The sequence below is a fragment of the Bos indicus genome, chromosome 26 (assembly GCF_029378745.1).
Source record: "Bos indicus isolate NIAB-ARS_2022 breed Sahiwal x Tharparkar chromosome 26, NIAB-ARS_B.indTharparkar_mat_pri_1.0, whole genome shotgun sequence".
Lineage (NCBI taxonomy): Eukaryota > Metazoa > Chordata > Mammalia > Artiodactyla > Bovidae > Bos > Bos indicus.
This window is the reverse complement of record NC_091785.1, coordinates 41,515,379-41,543,125: the sequence shown is the minus strand read 5'-3', so window position 1 is coordinate 41,543,125 and position 27,747 is coordinate 41,515,379. Positions and strand designations below refer to the sequence as shown.

The following is a 27,747-nucleotide window of genomic DNA, read 5'->3' as shown; positions in this document are numbered from 1 at the left end:
ATTAGCACGGATAAAACAGCCAGTGGGGATCTGCTGTATGACGCAGGGAGCTCAAATCAGACGCTCTGTGACAACCTAGAGGGGTGGGAGTCCCCTGGTGGCTCAGACGGTAAAGAATCTGCCTGCAATGTGGGAGACCTAGGTTCGATCCCTGGGTCGGGAAAATCCCCTAGAGGAAGGCATGGGAACCCATTCCAGTATTCTTGCCTGGAGAATTCCATGGACAGAGAAGCCTGGCAGGTTACACTCCATGGGGTTGAAAAGAGTCGGACGTGACTGACTGACTACATTTTCACTTTTCACTTTCAGAGGGGAGGTGGGAGGGAGGTTCAAGAGGAAGGGGACATACGTACACCTATGGCAGATTTATGTTGATGTATGGCAGCTGCTGCTGCTGCTAAGTCGCTTCAGTCGTGTACTACTCTGTGCAGCCCCATAGATGGCAGCCACCAGGCTCCTCTGTCCCTGGGATTCTCAAGGCAAGAACACTGGAGTGGGTTGCCATTTCCTTCTCCAATATGTATGGCAGAGATCAACACAATATTGTAAAGCAATTTTCCTCCAATTAAAAATAAATAAATTTTAAAAATGTCCTTGGTTACACCCTTGCTCCACCCAGGTCGGAGGCAGGAGGTGGCCTCATAGAGTTCACGGTTCCTTATTAGCAGCAAAGAAGTGGATAAGGTTTCCCTGTATGATTATCCTCATACTGAATGCTACTCAGTTTTTAAGACTTGCTAGAAATTAAGATCTTAGAGAGGGAAACTTAGACCCATCAATGACAGCCCAGAGTACTGGAATGATGGCCCACGACTAGGCTCACAAGCCCCACATGAGGTGGGTGGAGGACAGGCCCTGTGAGGACTAGGAATGCAGGGTCCCATCATATCCCTCCCTGGAAGGTTCTAGTTGCCAACTTAAGATATACGGATTTTTCAAGCCAAAGAACCAGGCAGACAGCTGCAAGTCGATACATGTTAAGGGGGAAGAAGATAAGAATGACGTAAGTGACACACCTAGGGCCTGTGAGAGGGACTCAGGGTTCTCGCTGGCAAGTCGAGGGAAAGCCTCTGGTTTAGGGCTTGAGCATAAGGTGCTGGTTACATGGTGGAAGGTCCCAAGGGGCCGATGAACTGTAGGGACCCCGAGAGGCCCCCAGGCTAGTTTACCCAGCCGAGTATTCGACACAAAATCCTCAAGGAACACAAGCCATACAGCTGAGAAGGTACAAAGCTTGGGGGAGCTCAGGGCCAGGTGTTAGTGGGTGCTCTGCTAGCTCTCAGCAGGTGCCTGCGGGTCACGGCACAGCAGGGTTCAAGCCTCAGGCTGTGTTAACAGGCAGCCTAGCTCAGGGAGCCCGGGGAGGCGGCGATCCACAGCACAGTTACCTGGCTTAGCAGTTTCTTTCCTGGCCTTTTGCTCCCTAGGGGCAGTGGTCTCCAAGGCAGGGTGGGAGTCCAGCTGGCCACCAAGCTGCTTACCCTCCGTGGGTGAATTGAATTTGGTCTCGTTCACGAAGGTGGACAGGTCCGAGGGCTGGGGGTAGTCCTGTTTGTCAGCCTCCAGGTCCACCGTCATGCACGTCCACTTCTGATTGGTGACCGCCAGCTTCTCCTCGTCAGTTGCATGGACCACCGCCGAGATCACGGGCGGCGTTTCCGGCGTGGCCGCGGGGGTGGGGTCCTACCAGGAGAAAGGAAGCCATCTCTCGTCTCGTCCCGTATCTGCGCCCACCCACGGGGTCTGGGTACCTCCACCCAGGATGGGACCCTGTCACATTCCTCTGCTCAAAACAGTTCTAAGGAAACAAATTCTTTCCTCTATGAATTTCCTTTTCTGATGGCTTGTTTCAGGGGGTGATGACCATGGGTTTAAAAAGGAATTAGGATTTTGTGTTTTGATTATTTGAGACATTCCTGCTCATTCACTTTGAGAAAAATAAAGAAAATTTTTACATCTGGCACTTTTATTAGGACAACTATAGTGTTATGCCCACAAAGGGCTGGACATCAATACCACCGACATTGCCCAACAATCGTCACGCCTGATGCCAGAGGTAGAGAAAGTGAGTTTCAGCCCCATCTCCACAGAGGTGTGCAGCTGAGCAGGGCAGGGTGGGAGCCCAAAATGTTACAACAGATGTGGCACTGGACCCAAGACCCCTCGTGGGGCTGGGCGCCTCTCTGCAGCCCCACCCTGGCCAGGGTTGGCCTGGCTGGGGTCTCACTGGCTTGGATGAGGGCGGCAGAGGAGATCTGCTTATGACCTTGAATGGCCTGACACACATTCCTGGTCTGTAAAGAAGGTGAGAGGAACTGGTAAGAGGGAGACAGAGAGCTGTATGAAGAAAGAGCCCAGCCCCCATTTCTTTAGGGGATGGAGTCCCTTTTCCGCCCCAGTCCTTACACAATCCAGGGCTCCTCGCGCACGTTCAGTTCTTTCTCACTGTATATGCGTTTATCTCCACAGACTTCCTCAACTTGATATTTAAGGATGTTCTCAGCAGATTAACTGGCCAGAACGGACCAGCACGATTCCCAGAGAACTAACATTTTTCCTGGGCATCTGCCAATTCTGGGGACATTCTCTGACATTTCCCCAAGGGAAGTGATCAAAACCAAGTCTTGCAAACACTGAGGGACCCTCCATGCAGAAGACAAGGAAGAGGGTGTTGGAAACATAGCCATGATGGGCAACTGACTAGTAGGGGACAATCACCCATCAGTCTTGACTGCCCCCGCCCCACCGCCAGGCGAGCGATAAAATGATAAATATCAAGGGAACAGTATACCTGAGAAGGTGGATCAGAGAGAGGAGACCGTTTTGGCGACTTTTTCACCCTAAATGTGTCACTGGAAACAAAATGAGAAATGTAAACACAACAGACAGAGGCACAGAGCATTCCAGAGCCGACCGAGGCCCGCAGCTGAGTGCCGAGTGTCTGGCCCAGACCACCCTCCCGTCCACACCACTCCCACCCCGACTGAAAGACGTCCACACCGACAATCCATTCTGATTTTTTAACAGACACTGTTGCCCTCGAGGGAAAGATTCATCAAGCCAGAAGTCTTTTGAAGAGATGCCATTGTGGAGAGCTGACCCAGAAAGTGAAGCTAACTTTGCCCAGATGTTCTTACTTTAAAAAAGCAGAATCTGGTAAGCGGATTAACACATCTGCATTCATCCAGGAGGGTCTGAACCAGCTAAGGTGGGGGAGGGGATGTGAGTTCACGACACCAGTGAACAGGAACCAACTGACAGACGGCCAAGCCGACACAGCACTCAAACAGCTGAAGGAGCCGTGCAGAAGGGAAGGTCTGGGTCTCGGAGGGAACTGGAAGATTCCCTCCTATATGCAGGAACTCTGAGCTTAATGGGTTCCGGCACCTCTGACCTTCTGGGTGGGATTCTGACTAAAGGCAGGGCCAGGGGTGACATCATTTTTTTCCCCCATTTATGGTAGAATACACATAAAATTTACCATCTCAAACACTCTTAAGTGTACAGTTCAGTGAAGTACATACACACTGCTGTGCAACCCAACTTCAGAAGTCTTTTTTCAGAGACGAGATCATTAAAAAAAAATGCCTTTCCTAATCACAATTAACGACTCTGGTCGCTTTTTTCTCCTTCATATAAATAACTGGGGGTGAGGGTCGGGGAGAGGAGGACCTAGGCAAAGGAGACATCAGCTCAGATTCCTGAAAGAGTCAGAAGGAAAGGTTTTTTTTTTAGCATAGATGGTTCCGTTATATCTCCTGGGTGATCGGAGGGTTGTTTCCACAATCAGAATGGAGACTTCTCCACCTGTAGACCAGACTCTGCCCCATGGTCTCAGGCCCCTCAGTGGTCTGGTCTGGCCCCCCGAAAGGCAAGGGCCTGGGGGGATCCCCTCATCTTACACTCCCACTCCCCATCTCCTGCTCTAGTCAGTAACTACACGGACAGAGCAATTGGGCACCAAGTTCCTCCTAGTGTTCTCTCAGATAAAACACTCCAACAATGGCATTCAGTTATGAAAGAAATACTATAAATGGTTATTTACAGCATTTGTGGGATTTGTCATGTGAACAGCGCAATTACAGCTTGAAGCATATATTTATTCAAGCATATAAATATGCAACTGTGTATTTTACAGTTGCTAAGTGGCTCTAAAATACTGGAGAAATCCCTGGGGCAGAAGAGACCCTGAGAGACTCCACTCTATCCCAGGGCTGCTGGGAGCCTGGGACCAGGCCAGCTTCTCTTGGAAAGACGTTGAGGCAAAGAAGATGCCTGTCCACGGGCCCTTGGGAGCAGCCTGCACGATCTCTCACGGCCCGGAATGCACAGCACTACAGGCAGACGTGGTCCGACCTGTTGCTGTTTCCCTCAACAAGGCAACCCCCCCCCACGGCATGCGGATACCCTGCCCGGAAGCCGCCTGGCGATGGCTCTCACAGCCGTGAGCTCCACTCGGAGCTGACCCTGCATTTCAGGGGGCTCCCATCGGTCTCAATTTGACAGAGCCCAAATGTTTCTGCTTCACATGTAGCCAGAACAAGCAACAGCAGTTCCTGCCTGTGGTCGGACTGGATGGTTATTTTAAGGTGAAGCCACAATACTTTGAAAGCAATCGCCTACATGTCCCATTTAAAATGGAAGAATGGAATGAGAGTTAAAAAAAAAAAATGTATGGGTTTCAGATGAAGACATCCAATATGCAAGGGGAGAAAAAAAAAAAGGTTCCATTCCTGACAAGCAGGCAGATGTTGGATAATCACGTTTTCACAGCCAAGCAGTTTCACTTATGCTAATCACTATGAAACAGACAAATAACCTCTGCTACTGGGAAGCCCCATGCCCCGTCATTCCCAGGCCCGCCACAGAAAGATGTAAGCAGCAGCCACGGAAAGGAAATAAAAAAGAGCTTGGAAGCAAAAGCAAAGGCAGGAAAAAGCACATTTGGCATAAGAGGCAGATTCCGTTAAATTTACTTACAACAGAGAACATACAGACATCACATCTTCAACCATCCTAAGACAAGAAGACAAAGAAAAAGAGAGACAGACAGAAGGAACTGACAAAAAAGATAAATCTGCAGGTGACTGGCTATGAAGGGGCCATCCGGTGTTGGGCTTGGGCGTGGGGGTGACATCCCAGGTTTTTGGAGAGGAGCTACTAGAGAACACCTTCCTCTCTTGGTTCCAATTATCCCATAAAGTGTTGGTGGCTCAAAGAGCCTTGCCACCCCAAGTGAAGGAATCCTAGCCATCTGCACCAGAGGTGAGACCTGGGGACAGGTAGGTGTCCCTGACCTCAGTCAGCTCTGGTGACAGAACAGAACAGAACCAAGCTGTCTTGTGGGGAAGGAGAAGGTGATGGCTTCAAGTTGACTCTCATCCCCCAAAATGAGAGAAATGGCTTTGTGGTGTGGGCATTTCCGTTTTCTCCTGTTCGAGGCTTAAAATAAAGCTTCCAACACAGATTCTAGGGAATCTTTAAGAAGGGCCTGGTTTAGCGGGGGATCTAAAAAAAAAAAAAAGTCCACATTTTTGGCCAGGACCGTCTCCCATCCACCACCACCCAAGGTCAAAGACTGCTTAGAGACCCTCTTCTCAGGAAGCCTCGGGTTCTTCTCAAATGTTAAATGTTGGGGGGGGGGGGGGGATGGGGAGTGCAGAAGGAGAGGTAAGCATGTTACCCCATCTTGATCTGTGCCAGGCAGACTCAGAGGGGCCAGCAGTCCTGGTTTGTTCTGCTGAGATGCCACCAGAAGCCCGGCCTTCTGGTCAAACTATTGATGATACTTCACTCGAGAGCAAGGAGAAAGGCTCCGAGCACCAAACCACACTACACTTGGACCAAAGCCCCAAGGATGACCCTGCAGCCATCCTGGGCTGGACTCCAGAGGCATGGACACGTGTATCAAGTGCCATCTACTCAGCCACGGTCTGGACAGCAGACCCGATTACTCATGGCCTCCTGGAGACTGTGGGCACCGCTTCTCCCTTTCAGGTTCCACTGATCTTTTCTGGATCCACAGGGCCTGTGGACTCTCATCTACGAAGATGACTAGATAAAGGGGCAGAAACAACGTGGGTGCTTCCTACAGGGTAGCCGGGGTACAGGAAGCGGCCCAGACCAGGCCTCTCTCTCATGGGCTTCTTGAGTCTATTGTGTTTGCCTCTTGGGCTTGTTGTTGTTCAGTCACTAAGTCATGTCCAGCTCTTTTCGACCCCATGAACTGCAGCACGCCAGGTTTCCCCGTCCTTCAGTATCTCCCTGAGACTGCTCAAACTCGTGTCCATTGAGTCAGTGATGCCATTCAACCATCTCATCCTGTCAGCCCCTCTCCTCCTACCTGCAATTTTTCCCAGCATCAGGGTCTTTCCAATGGCCTAATGTCTCATTAAAGGGCAGAAACAAATACTACAAAATTTTAATAATATTTTGAAGGGTGGACCCCTTAGTTTCCAGGCCACTCCAAAAAGCAATTCACGTGTTAAACAGAAAATGCTAAATCACCAATAGGGAGGCTGACCAGGCCACCACTGGGCTGCTCCCTCTCCATGGATTTCCCCACTCTCTCGTGAAGTTCAAGGTCAGGTCTTCAGCTATAAGTAAAGCTTTAGACCCCTAACTGATCGAGGCAAGCGGTCAAGGACTCTAGACCCAAAGGGATGTGAGGATGGGACATGCCACGACTATGGGTGCAGAGAGGAACGAAAACGGGTACCCTGCTGCAAGCGTGGTGGCGCTGTGGCAAATGGTGGGGGGGGCAAAGCAGCCCAGGTTTCCAGGCAAGTGAGCAGCTATACAGCCAGTGCCCAGCCCCGCCTCTGACCTAACCACCTGCTCCCCTGAACTTACGTCTTGAGGGGCGTCTTCTTCTTCTTGGCGGGCTTGTTCAGCCCATCCCCGTCCACTCCATTGGCTTCGATGGCACTGGCTGGGATCTCAAAGGAGGCTGGGGATTTAGAAGGTGAGCTGGGGGCCTTAGAGCACGTCTTAAAGGGATCAGTGGACTCATCACAGGCGTCCGGGTCAAAGTTGTAGGACTGTTGGGGCAGTTTGGGAGACTCCTGCATTTTTGAGGTGGAAGAAAAAGGGTTAAAATTCGGGTCATCCCACTTGTCAATATCAAAGGTGTAGGTACCTTTAGCGATAGGGATGTCATTGGGTTCAGCAGGGGACCTGGTAGGCGAGGCAGGGGTGTTGTCGAGTTTTTCCGGTGTTTTTTTCATCTTTGGCCTCCTTAGGGGCATTTTGGCAACCGGCTTTTTGCCTATCTTTTTGGTGGGAGGCGGGGTTTCCTGCTGGGTGTCCCAACTACCCTTGTCCTCAGAATAGTCAAACTCCAGCCTCACCGAGAGGCCTTGGGCTGGGGAGTCCTCTTGCCCCCCACTATCTGATGGGGTCACCTCCACTGCCTCAGGGGCCGTGGCCGGAGGCAGGGTTCTCCTTCCAATGGGAGGTGAGTTCTGCACTCTGCCACCCCCCGAAGCTGGGGGGACGGCCCCTTCTGCACCCTCAGAGTCCAGAGGGCAGGCCGCCTTGGGGGCAGCAGCAGGTTCTAGGGCTGCCTCCTCCAATAGGGCTGAGCTAGAAGCTTCTGCCCTGGCCGGTTCTGTGTTCGTTTTGGCTGTCTGACTCTCTCTGCTGGGGCCAGAGCTCTCTTCAGTTGGCTCGTGCTGTGTCTCTTTCACTGGGGGGGTTTCGGGGGGTTTCTTAGTGATCTGTTTCTTTTTTAAGGAAGGTGGCCTCGGTTTCTTAGTTCGCTTAAGGGTACTGGAAGCACTGCTCGAACCCGCGCTGTATGCATCCGCGACCGGGGCCGTGGCCTCGGGGTTGCCTGAGCAAGAAGCACCATCAAAGTCACTGGCTTGCAGGCTGAGCGAGCGGGACAACGTCGACTTAGAGGTGGGGACGGAGTCCGTGGATTTCCTCCGTGAGTTCACCTTGCAGTCCTGATTCTTAGGGTCTGAGGGGCGAGGCTCCAAGGTCTGAAGGTTATCCACCAGCTCGATGTTGTCAAAGTCCAAGTTGTAAGTCCCGCTGCTGGCTATCGGCTTGTCTTCATCGAAGACGGCGGAGAAGGAGTGTGACGGGGGATGGAAAGGACTGCCTTCCACGGAGCTGCTGCGGGGGCCATCCGGGATGGAGACCGGCTCAGAGCCGCATCCTGAAGGAACGGAGACAAAGCCATCACTGAAGGACACAGGACTTAAGAGAGTCCCTCATCTCGTGCCAGACCATCATCACCCTCTAACACCAGAGCCCCAGGCCAGCCTGCCCACCCCTCAACAAGCACGCTGCTTGGGTACAAATCCTGCTCTCACCAGGCAGCTCCAGGCCCTGGACAAGCAGACCCTCAGCTTTCTCATCCATAAAATGGGAGCAATAAGAGCTGTTTAAAGGATACCTTTAAATACTGTCATCTAAAACACATTTACCTGGACTTCCCCAGGGGTCCAGTGGCTAACACTCTGCACTCCCAGTGCAGGCGGCCCAGGGTTCGACCCCTGGCCGGGGAACTAGACTCCACATGCTGCAACTAAAGAGCCCTCCTGCTGCAACTTTAAAAAAAGCAGAAGAAAAAAAAAAAAAAACCCATATGCCAAAACTAAAAATGCAATGAACATCGATGATCCTGTGTGCCACAACTAAGGCCTGAAACAGCCAAAAAATAAATATTAAAAAAATTTAAAACACGTTTACCAAGCACCAGGTCAAAGCAAGGCACCACTCTGGGCGTTGGGGCCTCCATAATGAACAAAACCCTTGCCCTCCTGCAAGTTAGGTTCTTTAAGGAGAAGACAGTCAAGAAGCAATTAACAAGTAACATGTATGGGCTGTCAGATGGTGGTAAGTGCTAAGGAAAAAAAGAAAGTCAGGGTAGGAGTGTTGCAATTTTAAAATAAGGTAGTTGGGCAAAGCCCTTCAAGGAGAAAACATTTAAGCCAAGATGAGAAACAAGGTAAAAGTGTGAACCATGGGGATATCTGGGGGGTAAGCATCCAAGGCCAAGGAAACAGCAAGTGCAAAGGCCCTGGGGTGAGTCCACACACAGGGTGTTGCAGAAATCCCAAAGGCCAGTGTGGCTAAAGTAAAGGAGAGGAGCAGGAAAGGAAGACAGAGAAATAACGCAGATAAAATATAGTGAGCCTTCAGTAAATATTAGCTACTATCACCACCAGCCTGCTCTAGAGCATGCAGAGCCTTTAAGTGCAGGCCCCAGGCAACTGCAGCAGAACGAAGCTTATGCATCTGCCACCTGTCTCGACTCTAGGCACCCCCTGAAATCTCTCCCTCCAACCCTACCTGCCACGCCTCTCTTCTCAACCTCCCTCTCATCCATTCTCTCTCCATTTTTTGCAGCTTCCTCCCAACTTCCCCTCCTGCTCAGCCACTGCCAGCCAAGGATGCTGCTTCTTATTTTAAAACATGCTGTGGATCCTCTGGGCTGCCCAGGTGGCGCTAGGGGTAAAGAACCCACCTGCCAAGGAAGGAAACAGAAGAGATGCGGGTTCGATCCCTGGGTTGGGAACATCCCCTGGAGGAGGGCACAGCAACCCACTCCAGTATTCTTGCCTGGTGAACCCCATGGACAAAGGCGCCTGGCGGGCTACAGTCCATGGGGTCACAAAGAATAGGACACAACAGAGCACACAGGCACATGGACACTCCAGATGCTGGTCAAGAGATGCTCCATCATCTCATGGCCCGGCTGCTCCACGGGGATGCAACCGGCCTGGCCTTGTCTCAGCTGCCCTGGGTTCTGCCTGCACCAGGCGGTGCCCTGCACGCACTCCTGGCTTCACAGAGACCCTGGGCAGTCTAGATACCAGAAAACGATTGGCCAGAAAACCAAAGATGTGTAAATAGACAAAGGGGAGGAAACGTTGCAAAGTGGTCCACAGAAGAAGGAATTAAAGAGCTGGCACAGGGACTTCCCTGGTCCAGTGGTTTGGCCTCCACACTTCCACTGCGAGGGGTGGGGCATGGGTTTGATCCCTGGTCAGGGAACTGTTAATAAGATCCTGCATGCTGCACAGTGAAGCCAAAAAAGGAAAAAAAAAGAGAGAGCTAGCATATATATGACTTGGACCAGCATTCCCAAAGTGTGGTTCACTGACAGGAGTTATATCCTCCAGTACCCACCCCATCGCCTGCTGGAACAGTTGCCAGATGAAATATAGGATGTTCAGTTAAATACGGATTTCAGATAAACGAACATGTTTTTTATATAAATATGTCCCTGCTGCTGCTGCTGCTAAGTCACTTCAGTCGTGTCCGACTCTGTGCAACCCCATAGACGGCAGCCCACCAGGCCCTGCCATCTCGGATTCTCCAGGCAAGAACACTGGACTGGGTTGCCATTTCCTCCTCCAATGCATGAAAGTGAAAAGTGAAAGTGAAGTCACTCAGTCGTGTCCGACTCTTAGCGACCCCATGGACTGCAGCCTACCAGGCTCCTCTGTCCATGGGATTTTCCAGGCAAGAGTACTGGAGTGGGTTGCCATTGTCTTCTCTGAAATATGTCCCAATTACTCATTATTTATCTAAGATTCTAATTTAACTGGATGCTCTGTATGTTTGTTTGCTAAATCTGGCAGCCTTAACACCTCATTCCAACAAACGAACAAGTTTGGGAGATGCTTGCTTCCCTGAGAGCTCAGTTGGTGAAGAATCTGCCAGCAATACCGAAGACCTGGGTTCGATCCCTGGATTGGGAAGAGCCCCTGGAGAAGGGAAAGGCTACCCACTCCAGTATTCTGGCCTAGAAGGATCACAAAGAGTCGTACATGACTGAGCGACTTTCACTTTCTTTTTCACTTAACACCCGAACTGGCTTCTCACGGTAGATTTTCTCAGGGCCACTCATGCTCATGGCTGCAACTCCGAGGGGGTGAGCACTTGGCAGAGAAGCCGAGGAGATGAAGGGCTGCCTGGGACATGACAACATAAGGAAACTTCTAGCCTCTTGAGTTCAGGAGCTGGTCTGATTTATCTTTGTCTTCCCCGGACCTGTCACACTTTCTCTTGCCAGCTGAATAAATGCCTCTGGCATTGAGATGACCTTCTGAAAGCGGGTCTGTTCGCCAATCATGGTTTCAAACCTTCCCTTCTCTTAGGCATCCAAAGCCACCCCAGGCCCTACTTGGAGCAGATGTCCTAGAAGATGGAACCTCTCAACCTTTTCCACCAAAAGATTCACCATGTCTCAAACACACTCCTGAGTCATGCTCATCTCAAAAGATGTCCCCTCCCTCCTCCTTTCTAAAACCAATTGCCTCCAGAGACCTGCACCCTCCTTCCATCAGCAGTTGGCTCCTCTTCCTGCCCTGGACACACAGTGCAGAGGGCACAGAAGGACCAGGGAATGCAGAGGACCCAGCGTTTCAAGTGGGCCTTGCGGGAGGAGGAAGAAGCCTCAATGCTTCCCATCATTTCCAAAGCAAGGCCCACAACTGCCGGCCTGTTTTCTCCCAGGCTACTAGGCACACCCCAGCAGCCTTTTGAGGCCCTTCAGAGGTCAGGAGTTCTCCCCAAACCACGAAACACGCAGCAGATACTCAGCTTAACCATCTGCTCACTCTTTTCCCCAGAAGAAAAGCTCTCTGACTGCTTAATGTGGCTTTCCTCTTTAGACGTGACATACCATAATTAAATCATCATGGACCAAGAAATCGAATCTTGGTGCAGGGTTTCTAAGCCTCTTTACTGCGCCCATGTCAGGATGGTAAGTATTTTGTCTCAGTGTGTGGTGGGTGGGGGAGAGTTGGGAGAGATACTGTTCATTGTAGGATATCTAGAAGAATCTTTGGCTTCTGCCCACAAGATGCCTTTACCCTCCCCAACCCTGAACTGTGACAACCAAAAATGTATCTGAAAGCCTTAGTTGATCAGTCGTGTCCAACTCTTTGCAACCCCATGGACTGTAGCCCGCCAGGCTCCTCTGTCCATGGGGATTCTCCAGGCAAGAATACTGGACTGAGTAACCTATCCCTTCTCCAGGGAATCTTTCCAACCCAGGTATCGAATCCAGGTCTCCTGCATTGCAGGTGGATTCTTTTTACCATCTGAACCACCAGCAAAGCCCAAAAATGTGTCTCAGTTCAGTTCAGCCGCTCAGTCATATCTGACTCTTTGTGACTGCAACATGCCAGGCTTCCCTGTCCGTCACCAACTCCTGGAGCTTGCTCAAACTCATGTCCATCGAGTCCCTGATGCCATCCAAAATGTGTCAAAAACGTGTCTCACTCAGTTCAGTTCAGTTCAGTCACTCAGTTGTGTCCGACTCTGCAACCCCATAGACTGAAGCACGCCAGGCTTCCCAGTCCATCACCAACTCCCAGAGCTTACTCAAACTCACGTCCATTGAGTTGGTGATGCCATCCAACCATCTCATCCTCTGTCGTCCCTGTCTAGAAATTGCCAAATGTTCCCCGGGGGTGGGGCACAATAATCCCTGGTTGAGAACCACCATCTTACTGTCTGGCAACCAAAGCAGGTGGGAGGGCCCTTTGGTTCTCTTCAGAAGAAGCCCTAGACCAGAGAAATGGGCCACTGCCACACGCAGGCCTTGATTTTCCAGAGCAGGTGTGGGCCAGTTAGATTCCCAGTTGCCCGCACTGGACTTCTAAATGCTCACACACCACATCAACACGAAGACAATGTATTCATTCATTCCTATATATTGGGGCTTCCCTAGTGGCTCAGTGGTAAAGAACTGCCCTGCCAATTCAGGAGATGCAGGTTTGATCCCGGGAGAAGAAAATGGCAACCCACTCCAGTATTCTTGCCTGGGAAATCCTATGGACAGAGGAGCCTGGCAGGCTATAGCCTATGGGGTCGGACTGAGCACACACACACGCATTCCTATACATCAAATAATCTGGGTGCTTCCCAGTCAACCACTGGGAGGCACACTGTGGACACAGAGGCGAGGAACGTCAGGACCCCAGAGGGATCCACCCCACCAGGGCAGACCTGGACAACGCTTGCCCTGGCTCCAGATCCTGGCTCACTCTGAGGACAAAGTCAGCATCCTTGTTTCACGACACTCAAAGGCTCACTAGGTGGTTCCCAGCTGCAGCAGTCCAGCTAGGGCCACTGGAACAAATCCACAGGCTGAATGAAGAGCTCTGGAGGCCAGAAGTCCAAGGTCAGGATGTCCCCAGTCCTCCTTGACTTGCCGACGGGCATCTTCTGTATGTATCGCTCATGACTTTTGCTCAATATGAACTCACCTCCTGACGTCTCCTCTCCCCTGACTGTCTTCAAAGGCCACATCACTTAGCCGCGCCGACCGCTTCTAACTGGAGCACTTCTGCCAGCTGTGCTGCGCATCTCTCCCCTCCCCCCATCCACTGTGAGCTCACCCTGGGCAGGGATCCACGGGCCCAGAGGCACAGAGGTGCTAACACAAGGCACCCTTGCCCTCAGACGCTTAGCTTCATCCAATATATCAAAAGGGAAATGGTCCCATACAGAGGGAGCCCAGCTCTACATCCTCCAAGTATATGAATAACCGATTGTAATCAGTAAGGGCTTCCCTGGTGGCTCAGGGGTAAAGATCTCCCTGCAACGCAGGAGCCCCAGAAGATGTGGGTTCGATCCCTGGATTGGGAAGATCCCCAGAAGGAAGAAATGGCAACCCACTCCAGTATTCTTGCCTGGAGAATCCCATGGACAGAGGAACCAGTGGGCTATGTTTTATAGGGTTTATTCCCACATCTCACTGGGTAGCAGGTGATGAGATGCCCCACACACAGATACTTGGAGTCCTGGGGATCCTTCCCTCATCCAAGCTGGGATGAAACATGCAAATAACTTAGCACAGGTCTGGTACATGGCAGACACTAAATGGAGCTATTGTTTAATTACGGGACATTTCATTACATCTTTCAGTGGCCAGTCCTAAGTTCTAATAATGCAGCCACCCTACAGCAACCAAGCGTCCTGATCACAGAAGCATGAGAAGTGGGAGTGGAGAGGATCTCAGAGGACTCACGGGTCACTCTTTTCATTTTACAGATAAGAAAACTGGACTGTGGTAAGCCACATCCCAGCACAGCCCAGAAGAGCAGCAGACTCAAGGCGGCCACCAGCGTCTCAGCCACTCTCCTCTCCCATGGCGCACAATCATGCAAAGCCCAAAATAAAGTGATGGATTACTTTGCAAAATGTAAGTTTCCAGGAGGAAAAATTATGTCCTTATGCACAGCCAAAGGTCTCGTCTATTATTTCCCGAGGTTCTCTTGGTACCTTTAGCAACACTGCAGGCACTTCACAGAGGCAAACCAAACAACAGACGTTCCCCTCTTGCCCTTTCTCTCCTTGGTTCCCAGAAGGATGCTTTCTTCTCCTCCACGGGCATGCACAGCCACCTCCCCACTCTGGGTAATGTCCCATGATGTCTACAGAAGGGACAAGCACATCTTTCAAATGAATGTGGCACATCAGAAGGACTTCTGTGCAGCCCAAGCCAGGGGGCTTTAGGCAGACACGATCCCAACCTTCAGTGTCCTCATTGTATAACCCACATGTAGCCTCACTGTAGTTTTCCAAGGAGGAGAAGCATAAAGTCAGACTCCAACCGGTGCAATCAAAAGTTCTGTGAGGCTGTGACTCATGGCCATGCATAGCTGCAACCCCTTCTGGTGGGGGGTCTCTCTTAATCCTCCATAATATTCACTCTTTCAGAAACTGCCATCTAAGCCAGGGGCGGGTACTGTGGTTGAGTGTGTGTGTGTATGTTAGAACGGAGATTGTTCATTGCTTTATTGAAAAAAGAAGTAGGCAGAAGGAACAAAGACAGGCTGAAGAAAAGAACGGGGGTGGCAAACCATCCCCAGAAACAATCAGGACGTGAAAAACTGGAAATCCCAGAGGACACACGCATGCTGGCAGCAGTGACCACCCTTGGGACTCCGTGTGATGCTCAAGGATGGACCACACTTTGTCTTAGGCCTTCGTTCTCCTTCTAACATCCTTTCTCAGGTATCCCACGCATGCAGAGTGTGAACTTATTACACCCATAAAAATGGGTCATTTATTCTTAATTGGATGTTTGATGTAAGGACTAAAATGTATTTGTCATTCAGCTGCTTTCCATTAAAACCTCAGGATGAAATTTCTACGATATTGTAGGAAATGGAATTTTTATATACTTTACTATATGCAAGAGAGAACACAGGGTGCAAAAGACTCTTTGAGAACTATAAGCAGCCCTTCCTGCTTCTTCCCCACCTTAAAATCAAATAAATTTCAATCATCACCCTCTTAGAGCTTAGCACCTAGACTAATGATGCAGAATCAGGTACTACTAACTGATAGCTTTCAGAAAAGGGAGACTATGAAAATTGCATTCATCGGATCCCAGCAAAGGTGTCTCTTCCTCTCCCCCCAGCACCAGGGAGCATGTGTGCTTAGGAACAAAGCCCCAGGAGTGTCTGCCTTTAATCAACGGCCAGGCTGAAGCCAGAGCGGGTGGAATGGATTCCACCCATTTCTAAGACCAACATCAACGTCAAATGGCTTTTTATTTTGCCATTCACCTGGCTCCTGGCTAGGGCAGGAGTACGAATGGACGCTGGCCCCCTCCTCCATTCCCCGGCCTCCACCCTTCACCTGGGGCATCTTCTAAGCACAGATGTGTGGACACCCACTCGTACGTCCCAGCCCCAGCCTTGGTTCCTTCTCGGCTAAAGGGTGTAAACGTGGGCACAGTCAGCTTCGGGAAGACGGGACAGAAGAAGGAGCCTGGGTGGGCCCAGGAAGTGGCTGCTCCCAGGTATCCGGGACATGGTCCGGGGGAGCTCAGCTCTACAGACTTATCTTACTGCCAGGGCTGCGGCCGAGGAAGGCCAGAGTGGGGCCCTCTGAAGTTCAGGGTCCAGAGGAGGCAATCCAGCTCTGGAGACGGCACCACCTGGCCCCCTAACTGGCCTGGGGGGGCCATTTCTGAGACCACGTGGTCTCTTGACCAGCCTGTGTGGACATTTCTGGGACCACCTGGCCCCCAACCAGCTCATGGGGTCATCTCCGGCAATCTCCATCTCTTCCCAGGCCTCATGTTAAACTCTGATGCTCGAGGTGGTCCCACCCCTGCTGTCGTCACTGGAGGATGCACACAGATGGCAGCGGTCAGGTGGGCAGCTTGGAGGCTGGGGCCCGAGATCTGTCCTGTCCTACCCCATCCCCCACCCCCGGTAATCACTGCATCTGAAAGGTCTTTAAGTCACACTAGCGGAGAATGGGTGTGGGGACGTGATAGGAAATCTGGATAGTCTGAAGTTAATGAGGAATAAAGGAGTCACCCCTGCACAGATTCAACCGCCCATCACTTTCTCTTCTTGCCCATTTACCAATTATCATCCCCAAGCCCGTGTGGGCTTCTGTTGTTCAGTCACTCAGTCGTGTCCAACTCTTTGTGACCCCATGGACTGCAGCATGCCACGCTTCCCTGTCCCTCACCATCTCCCAGAGTTTGCTCTAACTCATGTCCACTGAGTCCGTGATGTCATCCAACCATCTCATTCTCTGTCTTCCCCTTCTCCTCTCGCCTGTGTCCTTTAATAAAAATGCAAGTCACATGGGTGACCAGAACCAGCGCTCTTACGGGAGCCAGGGGCCAGAAATTAGAATCCAAGATTGCACCAGAAAATTCCAAGACCCCATTGTCCCATACAAACCCAGCTCTGGGGGTTGGCTGAAAGGCACCCAGAGTTAAATGCACTATTTCTTCAGAGGCCACCTCTAAACTTCTGCAAAGCAAACACAAAATAACCCATTGTACTCCTGCACCCTAAGTTTTCACCACATAAAACAAAGCCCAGCGCTGAGAGGCCCAGAGGCTGGGAGGACATAAAGAGCTCCAGCGACAGTCCCCGGGGGTGGGTGCCCCCCTCCAGGCCGGTCCCCAGAGGAGCCGCTGTGAGTGTCCCCAGGGCTCAGCAGTAGGGCTGCTCCCACGCCGCCCCAGGGGTGCCGGGCCCTTGGTTACCTGGTTCTTCCGGGGGAGCCTGCACGCTGACCTCAGGTTCTGCAATGACTTCGGGGGGTGGCGGGGGTGGGGCTGGTGGAGCTTTGACGGGGGTCGTGGACTCCGGAGTCTCAAATGCTTCTTCAGAGTCAGAACTCCTGATGGAGAGAGACAGGGAGAAGGAGAGGTTAGACAGGGGCCGGGGCTGTATTTGCTCCAAGGGGCCGGTGCTGAGGAGCAGTGCACGGCCTAATGACCCCTCCCGGGACCACCGCAACCAGGCCCGCGGCCCAATTAAATGGTCCAGGGCCAGCCTTGAAGCAGTGTGCTTCCCAGGAGTGAATCTCATTATCACCAGCTTTGGGGCAAAATGACAGTCTTTGAACTCAGCTCTACTCGAAATACACATTTCTGACCTCAGTGGCAAATACAACAGTAGAATCCTTTGATCAACTTTGGCAGGTGTTACTTGGCATCAATTCAGTCAAACTGATAGGGAAGCATTCCCAGGGACACTTGGCGATGCTGTGGTTCCAACACATTCAAAGGACCCTCACCCCATGAAGCGGAATCTCTTCCCATGAATTTGGCCTCTTCCTCTCACCCCACCACTCTCTCCCACTGCCATTCCTTCCCCAGCGCATCACATAACTTGTTATTATAGATGTATTCACTTTCTAATCGTGTTAATTATATTTCTCCTCGACTGAGCTGAAAAGGCCAAGAGGGCAGCCTTTTCTGTTTTGTGTTTTTTTATCACTGCATCCCCGAGTCCAAACCAGGAGGCAGTGAATAAACATCTGTTAAGTCAATGAAGGAAGGCATGAAAGCTGGCAAGTCAGAGGAGGGTGTGTCAGACTAAAGCTCAAAGCACAGCCTGCTGATCCCAGCAGCATGAAAATCACCCTTGCTGGTCTGCAGTGATGTCTGCTCTCAAGGAAGATTCTTCACCCAGAGAAAGGAACCAAAACCCCACCCAGAGGAATGCCCGCCATGCCACCCTGTAAAAAGGGGAAGAGGCTCACAAAGCTAAAAAAAGCCTTATTCTGGCTCGAGAAAACCAAGGGCAGCCAGCCCTTCTCATCACCCTGCTTCCACTAGGGACTCAATTTCGAGCCAGAAAGGATGAGGCGTCCCAGATCACTGAGCCAGGCATGTGTCCTCAGGCTGGAGGGCAGCTCCTTAACGGGCTCAGGATGCGGAGGGGTCTGTGGTGCCGGCTTCAGCTCACTTTGAGGATCAGCAGCATCACCCAGGCTCACTCCCATCTCAGGATATTTTAAGTTGACCAAAATGCCATTTATTTATTTGCAACAAGGAAGGTAATTATCAAGACAGTGGATACTTAGGGTTGCTGCTGGCACAAGCAACACAGCAGGCAATTTGGTAGAAGATATATAATCAGAGAGCGATGTATCAGGTACGTGTGGACGCTGAAACGCTCGTAGAGCTGAACATCCACAAAGATCAAAGGACCAGTGTCCTCCGCAGAAGTCAGCATCTTCTAAAGACTGTCTGCCAGCCAGCAGAGAGCACCACGACCAACCAATCCCTCTGCAGTCAGCCAGGACAGGAGAAAAAGAGCCATTTGGTGAGTCTCCTTCAGAAAATCTCCATCGAGATTTTTACAACTTGTGTGTCAGAGACTCACTTTATCGGAGCCAAAGATCCCCTACTCCCATCCTTCCAAGGACTCTGGCTCCTGCAACCAGCCACAGAGCTCTCCAGGGACACAAAGAGATGAAGAGAAACATCAGAGCTGGATTCGACAGAATCCAATGAGCTGAAGCCTGTTTACTATCAAATTTCACAAGACTTAATTTATACAAATGCAACAGGGGCCATACCAACTTTTACAAACACATGTTAATATTAAAAGACTTAGCTTTCGTCTGGGGTCGGAGCGGGGGAGAGATTTAAGATCCATGCCTGGACAACCACAGATCTAGGTAGCTGAACTTCTGCAGAATCTTTTTACTGGCATGAAAAACACAAGAAAGTCATGCAGCCAAGCATCAAAGAGGAACAGTAGTTTAGATCTGCCTGGTGGGCTCTGGGTGTAGACCTGGCCCCCAGCTTTGCACTCATCGGCGGCAATGTTGACGAGACGCACACAGACAACTTGCCTCTTTCCTGGGTTTCCGTGAAGGACCCGCAGACTGGAATCCCCACTGCCGGTTACCGTCGTCCACATCCACCGGGCCCATTCCACCGGGGGCCATGTCCACCAGGAGGCCAAAGCCATTTCCGCTGAAGAACAGCTTCTGTCCCCAAACTTCCACCCCTAATTCCTTTGCCGATACGTCTGGGTTCTGAATCTCTTTACGATGTCACGAGAAACTTAGCCGCCGCACCACCAGGCAGGGATGTTCTGAGCTTCCCCAGCGCCCAGCAGAGATGCAGAGGGAGCTCTTCCCACGGCTTCTGCATCCCCGGGCTCCAGCGATGTGTGGCTTGAGAGCACAAAGGGCCCCTGATCTTTCCCAGCAGCATAAGCAAGCGACAGGGAGGGCCGGACGCTCATGGATTCAAGCTGCTGAATTCCAATGAGGTCTCCCCAGCTCGCAGCTGCCCAGCGTGCACACCTGCTCAGAGGGGACCACTATTCACCAGGGCCCCGTGTGGGAGGCAGTGTCCGGGGAGGGCAAGGGTACACCAGGCCCCTTGTGAGGCTCCTCGCCTTGTTTACTATGAACCTTTTCTGCATCAAAACACCAGAGGCTACCAGGGACCCCTAGAATGGCATTCACTTCCAGCACCGCCTGAGTGCCGTTTTCATATTTTCACACCCTCCCCCAGGAGTGGAGAGCAAGTTAATTAGAGGAGGCGGACGGCAGCTTTTTTAATTAGCTCTTTTCTCCCTATTCAGTTTCTCAGAGGGGGCTCAGAAACATTCCCAAGAGTGGGGATTTCTACAGTCCACCCACAAAGAGCCTGGACATAAACATAAAGCAGCATTCCAGAGTCCCAATGCATGAAAGCAGCTTTCCTTGGCTGTGCAATTATTTTTTTCCTACAAGAAGAACTGAAAGTACGGGAAATTATTCTGCGAAGGCACCACACGTTTTTAAAATGAAAATGCAAGTAAGTTAATTTGCCAAGAAGCTGTGTCAGAAAGAGAAATGTGCCATTACAGTCTGCTAAAATGACTCTAAATTACAGAGAAATGTATTTACCAGGATATGCAAATGCTAAGTTCTCTATAAGTAAATATGTAAATGAACGCAAATATAATAAGGTATATGCACTTCCAGAGTGTAAAGGTGTACCTCTTAATGGCCGGGCATGAAATATAATGACTTTAATTCCCAGCAAAAAGAGCATTCTAATAGCTATCGTATGTTGAACTTTTTTATTACATATCAAGCACTGGACTAGGCCATTTGCACATTTCTCTATAAGCTACAAAAATATCCCGCTACTGGAGAGCAGGCCCATTTTGCAGATGACACAGCTATGGCTTAGAGAGGCACACTGCTTAGCCCAAGGCCACCTCGTTAGTAAACTAGGGAAGTGCAGGGCTCAAATCTAGAACTGTCTGCCTCTAAAATCTGTGCTGTCTTACTACTACGTCAGTGGCTTCTAAACCTTTCCAGCAACAAAACTATTTTTCTAAATGCATCTTATGTGAATTTCCTATGCACAGAGAAAAGTAGTATTTCACTCACTTTATAAGGTCACTGTATGATGTATTCTTATAAAGTCTATAGCCTTTCCTTTCCCTTCTCCAGGGGATCTTTCCAACTCCAGGATCAAACCCAGGTCTCCCCCATTGCAGGCAGATTCTTTACCAGTTGAGCCACCAGGGAAGCCCAAGAATACTGGAGTGGGTACCCTATCCCTTCTCCAGCAGATCTTCCTGAACCAGGAATCGAACTGGAGTCTCCTGCATAGCAGGCGGATTCTTTACCAGCTGAGCTACCAGGGAAGCCCATCATTGAGAACCATTAAGCTATTTTTATGAACTTAAACAATCTGACCCTGGGGGTTGAGGATGCCTAATGCAGCACTGGGTCTGTTGATTTCTCTCCTGGTTGCACATTATTGAGAAGTCCTGATGAGTAACCATGAACAGCACCTGTTCTGAACAGCTTGTCCTGTGATCATGGGACATTCTTTAATAAGGCAGTCAGGACAGGAGAACTACCTAACTGGGCAAAACCAAATTAATCTATCAATCAGCACAAGGCCATATGCTGGTGGCAGGCGATACACACAGCGTGTGTGTACAGAGAAGGGAAGATGGAAACGCATAACTACGGGCGTAGAGACTGTGCTGCCTGCTGACACCCGAGTCTGCCAGGCTCCCCAGGGTGCTTGTAAAGTTTAAAAATATTTCCTCAAATATTTTTCTCAGATTTTGGAAAGTCTTTATAGGACCTAAAGCCCCACCGAGCACACTTTGGAAACCTCCTCCACACAACGAGGAACCCAGACCCTTCATAGATGGCACCTTGCATCAAAAGAGTATTTTATCTTTGGGGTTTTTTTTGCAGGGAGGGAGTTGCCTTTATTAACTTTTACTTTGTGTTGGGGTACAGCTGGTTAACAATGTTGTGACAGTTTCGGGTGAACAGTGATGGGACTCCACCGTACACATACATGTATCCATTCTCCCCCAAACTTCCCTCCCATCCAGACAAAAGAGTATTTTATGGCAGCTCTCCCCAAAGCAAGACAGTTAGCCAGCAACATGCAGAACCCTGAGGCCTATCAACCTATATTTTTGGTTTGGTTTAAATACATTATGTTTTATTTCTGTAAACGACAATAGTGAAGGAGTATAAGATCAACATTCACATAATAATAATGTAACATAATATAATATATACATGAGAAGCTAGTATAATACAATCCTGGGCTTCCCTGGTGGCTCAGATGGTAAAGAATCTGCCTGCAATGCAGAAGACCCAGGTTCGATCCCTGGGTTGGGAAGATCCTCGAAGGGAATGGCATACACATGCGTACATATAAACACAAATATATGTGTGAATATATGTATCTACAAATAAAATATTGGAACCTTTTAATAAAGAAGAACTATAAATGCCATCTTCCAGCATATCATTAAATGGCTTGTTGTTCACACTCTGTCGTACCCAATTCTTTGCAATCCCATGGACTGCAGCACACCAGGCTTCCCTGTCCTTCACCATCTCCCAGAGTTTGCTCAAACTCACACCCATTGAGTCGATGATGCCATCCAATTATCCTCTGTTGTCCCCTTCTCCTCCTGCCCTCAATCTTTCACATTTTGCTTAAGCTTTACTACAGATCATTAAAGGGTTCGGAAGAATAAATTTCAGAGAACATAGAATCTTTCACCTTCAAAGCGGGAAGAAAATTTAGAGACTATTTCCTACTTCAGTACACTTATCATATCTTTTTATGCAGGTGAGGAAACTTAGGCCTGGAGAGCTGAAGTGCTTCCCAAGGCCTATTCCTGGCAGGTCTTCCATGGAACTGGGCTTGCCTGCATGAAACTGCTGCCAAGTAAGAGCTTTAGTTCTAAATATAACTAATATAATTAATATAATATAATTAATGCCCTCCTATTCCAGAAATCTAAAATTACTTATACTTACAGTGATTATCAAAATGCAGTTTGAGCTTAAGGATGGCTACAGGAAAAGGGGAGTTCCACATGTGGATCAACTCCTCACATGCAGAGCAGCTCCTCAGAACTCCAGTTTGCACTTCTCACCATGAGAGCAATCCGGGCGCTGTAAGTTCTTGCCACCGCCCACCAAGAGGGAAAGGACACAGTGCAGACACTTGAGAGGTGGGGGGGGTCTTCCCAGGATACGAGCCCCAGCCTCTGAGCTCCAGGGGAGACCACCTGAGCAAGAAGTGTGAACGCTCCTTCTGGTGGTCCTCCCCCTTGAAGACAAACGCAGAGTGTGGGCCCAAAGCCCAGCCAGGGAGAAGGGCTCACGTCCTCCAGGCCGGAAGACCATCCGCCGTCCCAGCGACAGAGGGAGACCTTCCAGGAAGGAACTCGGGCTCTCGGCGCATCAGACCACTTCATTCATCTCTGCACCTCGTGTAAGAATCTGATGCATTTGTGAGTGAGCAGATATCTTAGAAACTGCTGTGCCCTAAATTCTATTCATCAGAATATTCCGCTGTGACAACCTTGTCAAGAAACTCTGTCTCTGCCCCAATGTGCATGCACGAGCATGTGCGCACACACACACACACACACACACACACACTCTTCCCTCCTGCTTAAAACAACTTGGCCACACTGGTCATTTTTTTCAGGCTGACGGAAAAGTGTCTTTCATTTTAATTTCCCCATCCTGGATATAGAAACAGGATTTTGCTCAGCAACATGACTCCTCAATAAATCAGTAAAGGGAGACTGTGATTTCAACACAGTCAAAGGCTGAGGTGCTTCTTGGTCCGTCAGGTGACCGAGGAGCCATAGTCAGGTGCTGTCTCCTGTGAACATAGCTCCCAGGCATCCTAGCCAGGCAGCTAGGATCTTCCAGCCTGACACTCGAGGGAAAGTCCCACTGATGCTGACACCCGCATCCTAAGACTCCCAGTACCTAGCGTGTGTCGGGTTATAAGGCAGATGCATTTTCAGATTCAAGCAGCTTTCACTTGGTGGTTACGAAGAGATGTCAGCAGGGTTCCCAGGGGTATCAACACACTGGCTGCAAAGGAAAATGCAATCACAAAGGGGAAGAGTATCCTCAGAGACAGAGGAGTCCCGCAGACCTGGTGATGGCCAGTTGTGAACTGACTAAAGTAAGAAACAGGAACCAACTAGATAACTCAAGCAACAGTGGAATTTATTAAAAGGCTATGGTGGCTGAGGAGTCAGATTTGAAGAGACAGGACTAAGCATCCAATTGGCCCACCTTGGGTCGTATGTTCATCATTTAGCTAGAAGAAGGTGTGAGTGCTGAGTGCTCGGTCACTAAGTTGTGTCTGACTCTTGCTACCCCATGGACTGAAGCCTGCCACCCTCCTCCATCCGTGGGATTATCCAGGCAAGAATACTGGAGTGGGTTGCCATTTCCTCCTCCTGGGGATCTTCATGACCCAGGGATCAAACTCGCATCTCCTGCATCTCCTGCACTAGTAGGCAGATTCTTTACCACTTAGCCACCTGGGTAAGCCCAGAAAGGGTGAGGAACCCTAATAAATAAGCAACCCATAACACTCCCTGGAGAAGGAAATGGGAACCCATTCCAGTATTCTTGCCTGGAGAATCCCACGGACAGAGGAGTCTGGTGGGCTACAGTCCATGGGGTTGCAGAAGAGTCAGACATGACTTAGCACGATCCAGACTCGATGGAATGGGGGAGACAGACTGTCCCCCAAAGAAATCAGAAGTTGGAATGACTGGAACACTGTCCACAAGCTCTCACTACACTATAACCACGTCACTTGCTGCAACTGTGTCAGCTTAGACAAGTCCCTTGACCTTCCAGGCCCTTGGATTGTTGCCCAGTAAGTGGGAATAAAAACAGTGAGGATACTGCTCTCCACCTTATTACTGCAGCTCGGATTCTTTTCTTTAATCTTTATTTATTTATTTGGCTGCACCGTGTCTTAGTTGTGGCACGTGGGATCGAGCTCTCTGACCGGGAATCAAACCTGGGCTGGGAGCTCAGATCCTCAGCCTCTGGACCAGCACGGACGTCCCTGCAGCTCCGGCTCTGCCCTTGGCATCCAAGCATTAGAAATTCTAGGAAATGTGATTTGCTAGCTAGTTAAGACTCCCATGTGGTCAGAGCTCCTGAGTTAGGCATGAAAGAGAATCTGGAGGCCACACACAGTGTGGGAGGGCTGTCCTGCCAGGTGGTCCGTGGACACGAGTGTATCCAGGAGAACGTGGACCCTGTCGGAGCTGCGCCGAGCTGGACTTCACCCTTCCCTTGAGATGCACACAACCCACTTCGCCAGGGACGGGGAGAAGGCTTGGTGTGGCACTGTGCACACGTGGCTGTGTACACAGGCGCCCAATGAACCCCGCTACCCCTCCCACACACACACACACAGCACAAGCTGTGAAACTGACTTAACTGCAATGACACCAAGTACTTAGCAAAGGGGAAGGGACTCTCAGTGGCCTCAGGCCCCACTGCAGGTAGTAAAGAATCAGCACTGAATGGGCTCTGGGCTCTTGACGCCACAGATTTGTAACTGGATCGTGTTGTGCCTTCCTGGAGAAAGGCCAGACTGACTCAAGTCTTAGGAAAAATAGAGGGAGAAGGGACTCAGGCAGCCTTTTTATGTTCTTGCTTTCATACACTGATAGCCCTGAAATCCCATCTTTGTAGCCTAACTCGTTGCTTGAGTAACCTAAATTGGCATCTGTAAACTCAAATTCTCAAAAAAAAAAAAAAAACCTAACTGGAAATAAGACGTTCATGGTGATGGAAGTCGCTCAGTCATGTCTGACTCTTTGTGACCCTGTGGACTGTAGCCCGCCAGGCTCCTCTGTCCGTGGAATTCTCCAGGCAAGAATACTGGAGTGGGTTGCCATTCCCTTCTCCAAAGACATTTATGGATGCTAGTGGAAAAAAAAAAAAGACTGTAAAAGACACAAGGAGGCGCTTCTGACGGGCTGTCATTTAAAAGTCCTTCTCTTCTCTCAAGCGAGAACTATAGAACACCCTACCTAGTGAGAAGCCTCTCAACACGCAGGCAGTATCTTCAGCTGGCCAAGAGACAGCTAGTTTCCAAGAAAATACAAAAATGTCTCTGCTCAACCAAGTCATATGACCCAGAGCTTGTACTAAAGCTCCTGAACTCAGAGAAACCTCTTCTGGTCTTGTTCAACAATATACTTAGCTTTCTTTCATATACTATTCCAACAGGTTGGTGTTATGGACTGAATGTGTGTGTCTCTCCAAATTCACATTGAAACCTCATCCTCGAGGTGACAGTATTAGGAGGTGGGGTCCTTAGGAGGTGATCGGGACATGAAGGTGGAGCCCTTGGGAACAGGATTAGTGCCCTTATAAAAGACCCCACAGAGCTCCCAGCCCCTTCTGCCATGTGAGGATTCAGTGAGAAGACATCCAGACACCAAATCTGTCCATGCCTTGAGTGTGGACTTTCCAGCTCCAGAACTGTAACATTTGCTGCTTAAGCCCATGAGCCTATGGTAATTTTTACAGCAGCCCAAACAAAGACAATTCGATAATCTGGTTTCTGAAATCAAAACAAATTAGAAGACAAAGGGTGGTGTTAAAAACAGGCAGATAAACAACATCTATAAAGAATAAGAGAAAAAAAGAGACAGAAAAACGACAGGAGAGGACGTAAAAACTCAAAAAGAGCAGTCAAGTCTGGTCAAAACTAGGACTTCCGCCAGTACCTGGCAAGTATTAATAACAGACCCTCCCTCAGAACCACATGCTGTTTACATGTACAGTCAGGAAAACTGCAAGCTAAATAATAAGTAGAAGAAGACAGCAGATTAAGGAATGTACATACAGTATGAGCTTATTTGGGATACAATAATTATATATCAACATAAACAAATACACATAAATACATATGTATATTTAATACCTATCTACCGATCCATCAGGGCTTCCCTGGTGGCTCAGATGGTAAAGAGTCTGCCTGCAATGCAGAAGACCCGGGTTCAATCCCTGGGCCGAGAAGATCCCCTGGAGAAGGAAACGGCAAACCACTCCAGTACTCTTGCCTGGAAAATCCCATTGACGGAGGAGCCTGGCAAGCTACAGCCCATGGGGTCCCAAAGAGTCAGACAAGACTGAGCAACTTCACTTACTACATACCTATGCAGAGACAAATATATACACGTACAGGCAACATGTACACAGGAGTTGTGGGTTGGGAAGATCCCTGGGAGAAGTGAAAGGCTACCCCACTCCAGTATTCTGGCCTGGAGAATTCCATGGACTGTACAGTCCATGGGGTTCCAAAGAGTTGGACAAGACTGAGCCACTTTCAAGACTAGGCAACATATATGTGTTATGATCATAATCAGAAGAAAATGTTTAAACAGGAGGACACGTTTGGCTGGGTATAGGGGAAGATGCAGGTCTGAACAGGGTGGGGCCCAACCCAGCTGCTGGGAACACCTGGGATCTTTCCAGATCTGTTTGGCTTGTTCTCCCAGATTTCATTCTGGTCCAGGACACAAGGAATAGAACACAGCTGGGGTCTGATTAGCTGGATTATGTCCAGGTGACACTGGTAAAAGGGAAGGCGCCAACAACGAGCCTGGAGAAAGCAGACGGGCAGCTAAGATGCAGCACCACGCCCAGCCCACCCCCACTGCACAGTTCAGGGTGGACACGCCCACCTGGGGGCAAGGTCCCTGGGGGCTCCACCCTCAGGGTGCCGTGGGGCCACAGTCCAGGTGCTCTCACAGCCTGCAAGAAGCACCCATCCTTCCACCCTCACCTTCCACACTCAACAAGCATTCTTCTGGTAACAAGGTGGTCTTCCAGGCAGGTACCTGGGTCCCAGGATGCGGATGTCCCCACCAGGGACTCCGAGGCCCAGGCTGCTCATCTCAGCTGATACTGTGCAATTAGCACCTCGGAATATCCTTATCCACCCTCTCATGTGATCCTCACAATAGGGCAGGCCTGTGGATTTCACTCCATGACAATTTCAGCAGGACCTGTCAGATGCTGGGCACCTGGGCAGCTGAGTCAGATCAGCTTCCCGCTCTCAAGAAGCACGCTTCTTCTTCCCACTCTCAAGGCTCAGTGACTTGTCAAAGGCTCGAGCCAAGACTGGAGCACGTCCTCCATCTCTCACCCTAACCAGGA

At 50.1% G+C, this 27,747-nt stretch overlaps 1 protein-coding gene across 17 annotated transcripts in view; it reads right to left on the bottom strand.

The window, feature by feature from the left end:
* Positions 1-27,747, bottom strand: part of TACC2 (transforming acidic coiled-coil containing protein 2) — a 234,864-nt gene that overhangs the window by 30,785 nt on the left and 176,332 nt on the right. For 8 of the 17 annotated variants that reach the window (XM_019988484.2, XM_019988482.2, XM_070780980.1 and 5 more), the window contains 5 exons: positions 16,994-17,130; positions 6,853-8,164; positions 4,981-5,016; positions 2,792-2,852; positions 1,389-1,683 (listed from right to left, as the gene is read on the bottom strand). In XM_019988484.2, the coding sequence (XP_019844043.2) occupies positions 1,389-1,683; positions 2,792-2,852; positions 4,981-5,016; positions 6,853-8,164; positions 16,994-17,130 (1,841 nt within the window). The remainder of the gene's footprint in view (positions 1-1,388; positions 1,684-2,791; positions 2,853-4,980; positions 5,017-6,852; positions 8,165-16,993; positions 17,131-27,747) is intronic. The other 9 variants (XM_019988488.2, XM_019988492.2, XM_070780983.1 and 6 more) reach the window with 4 other exon arrangements.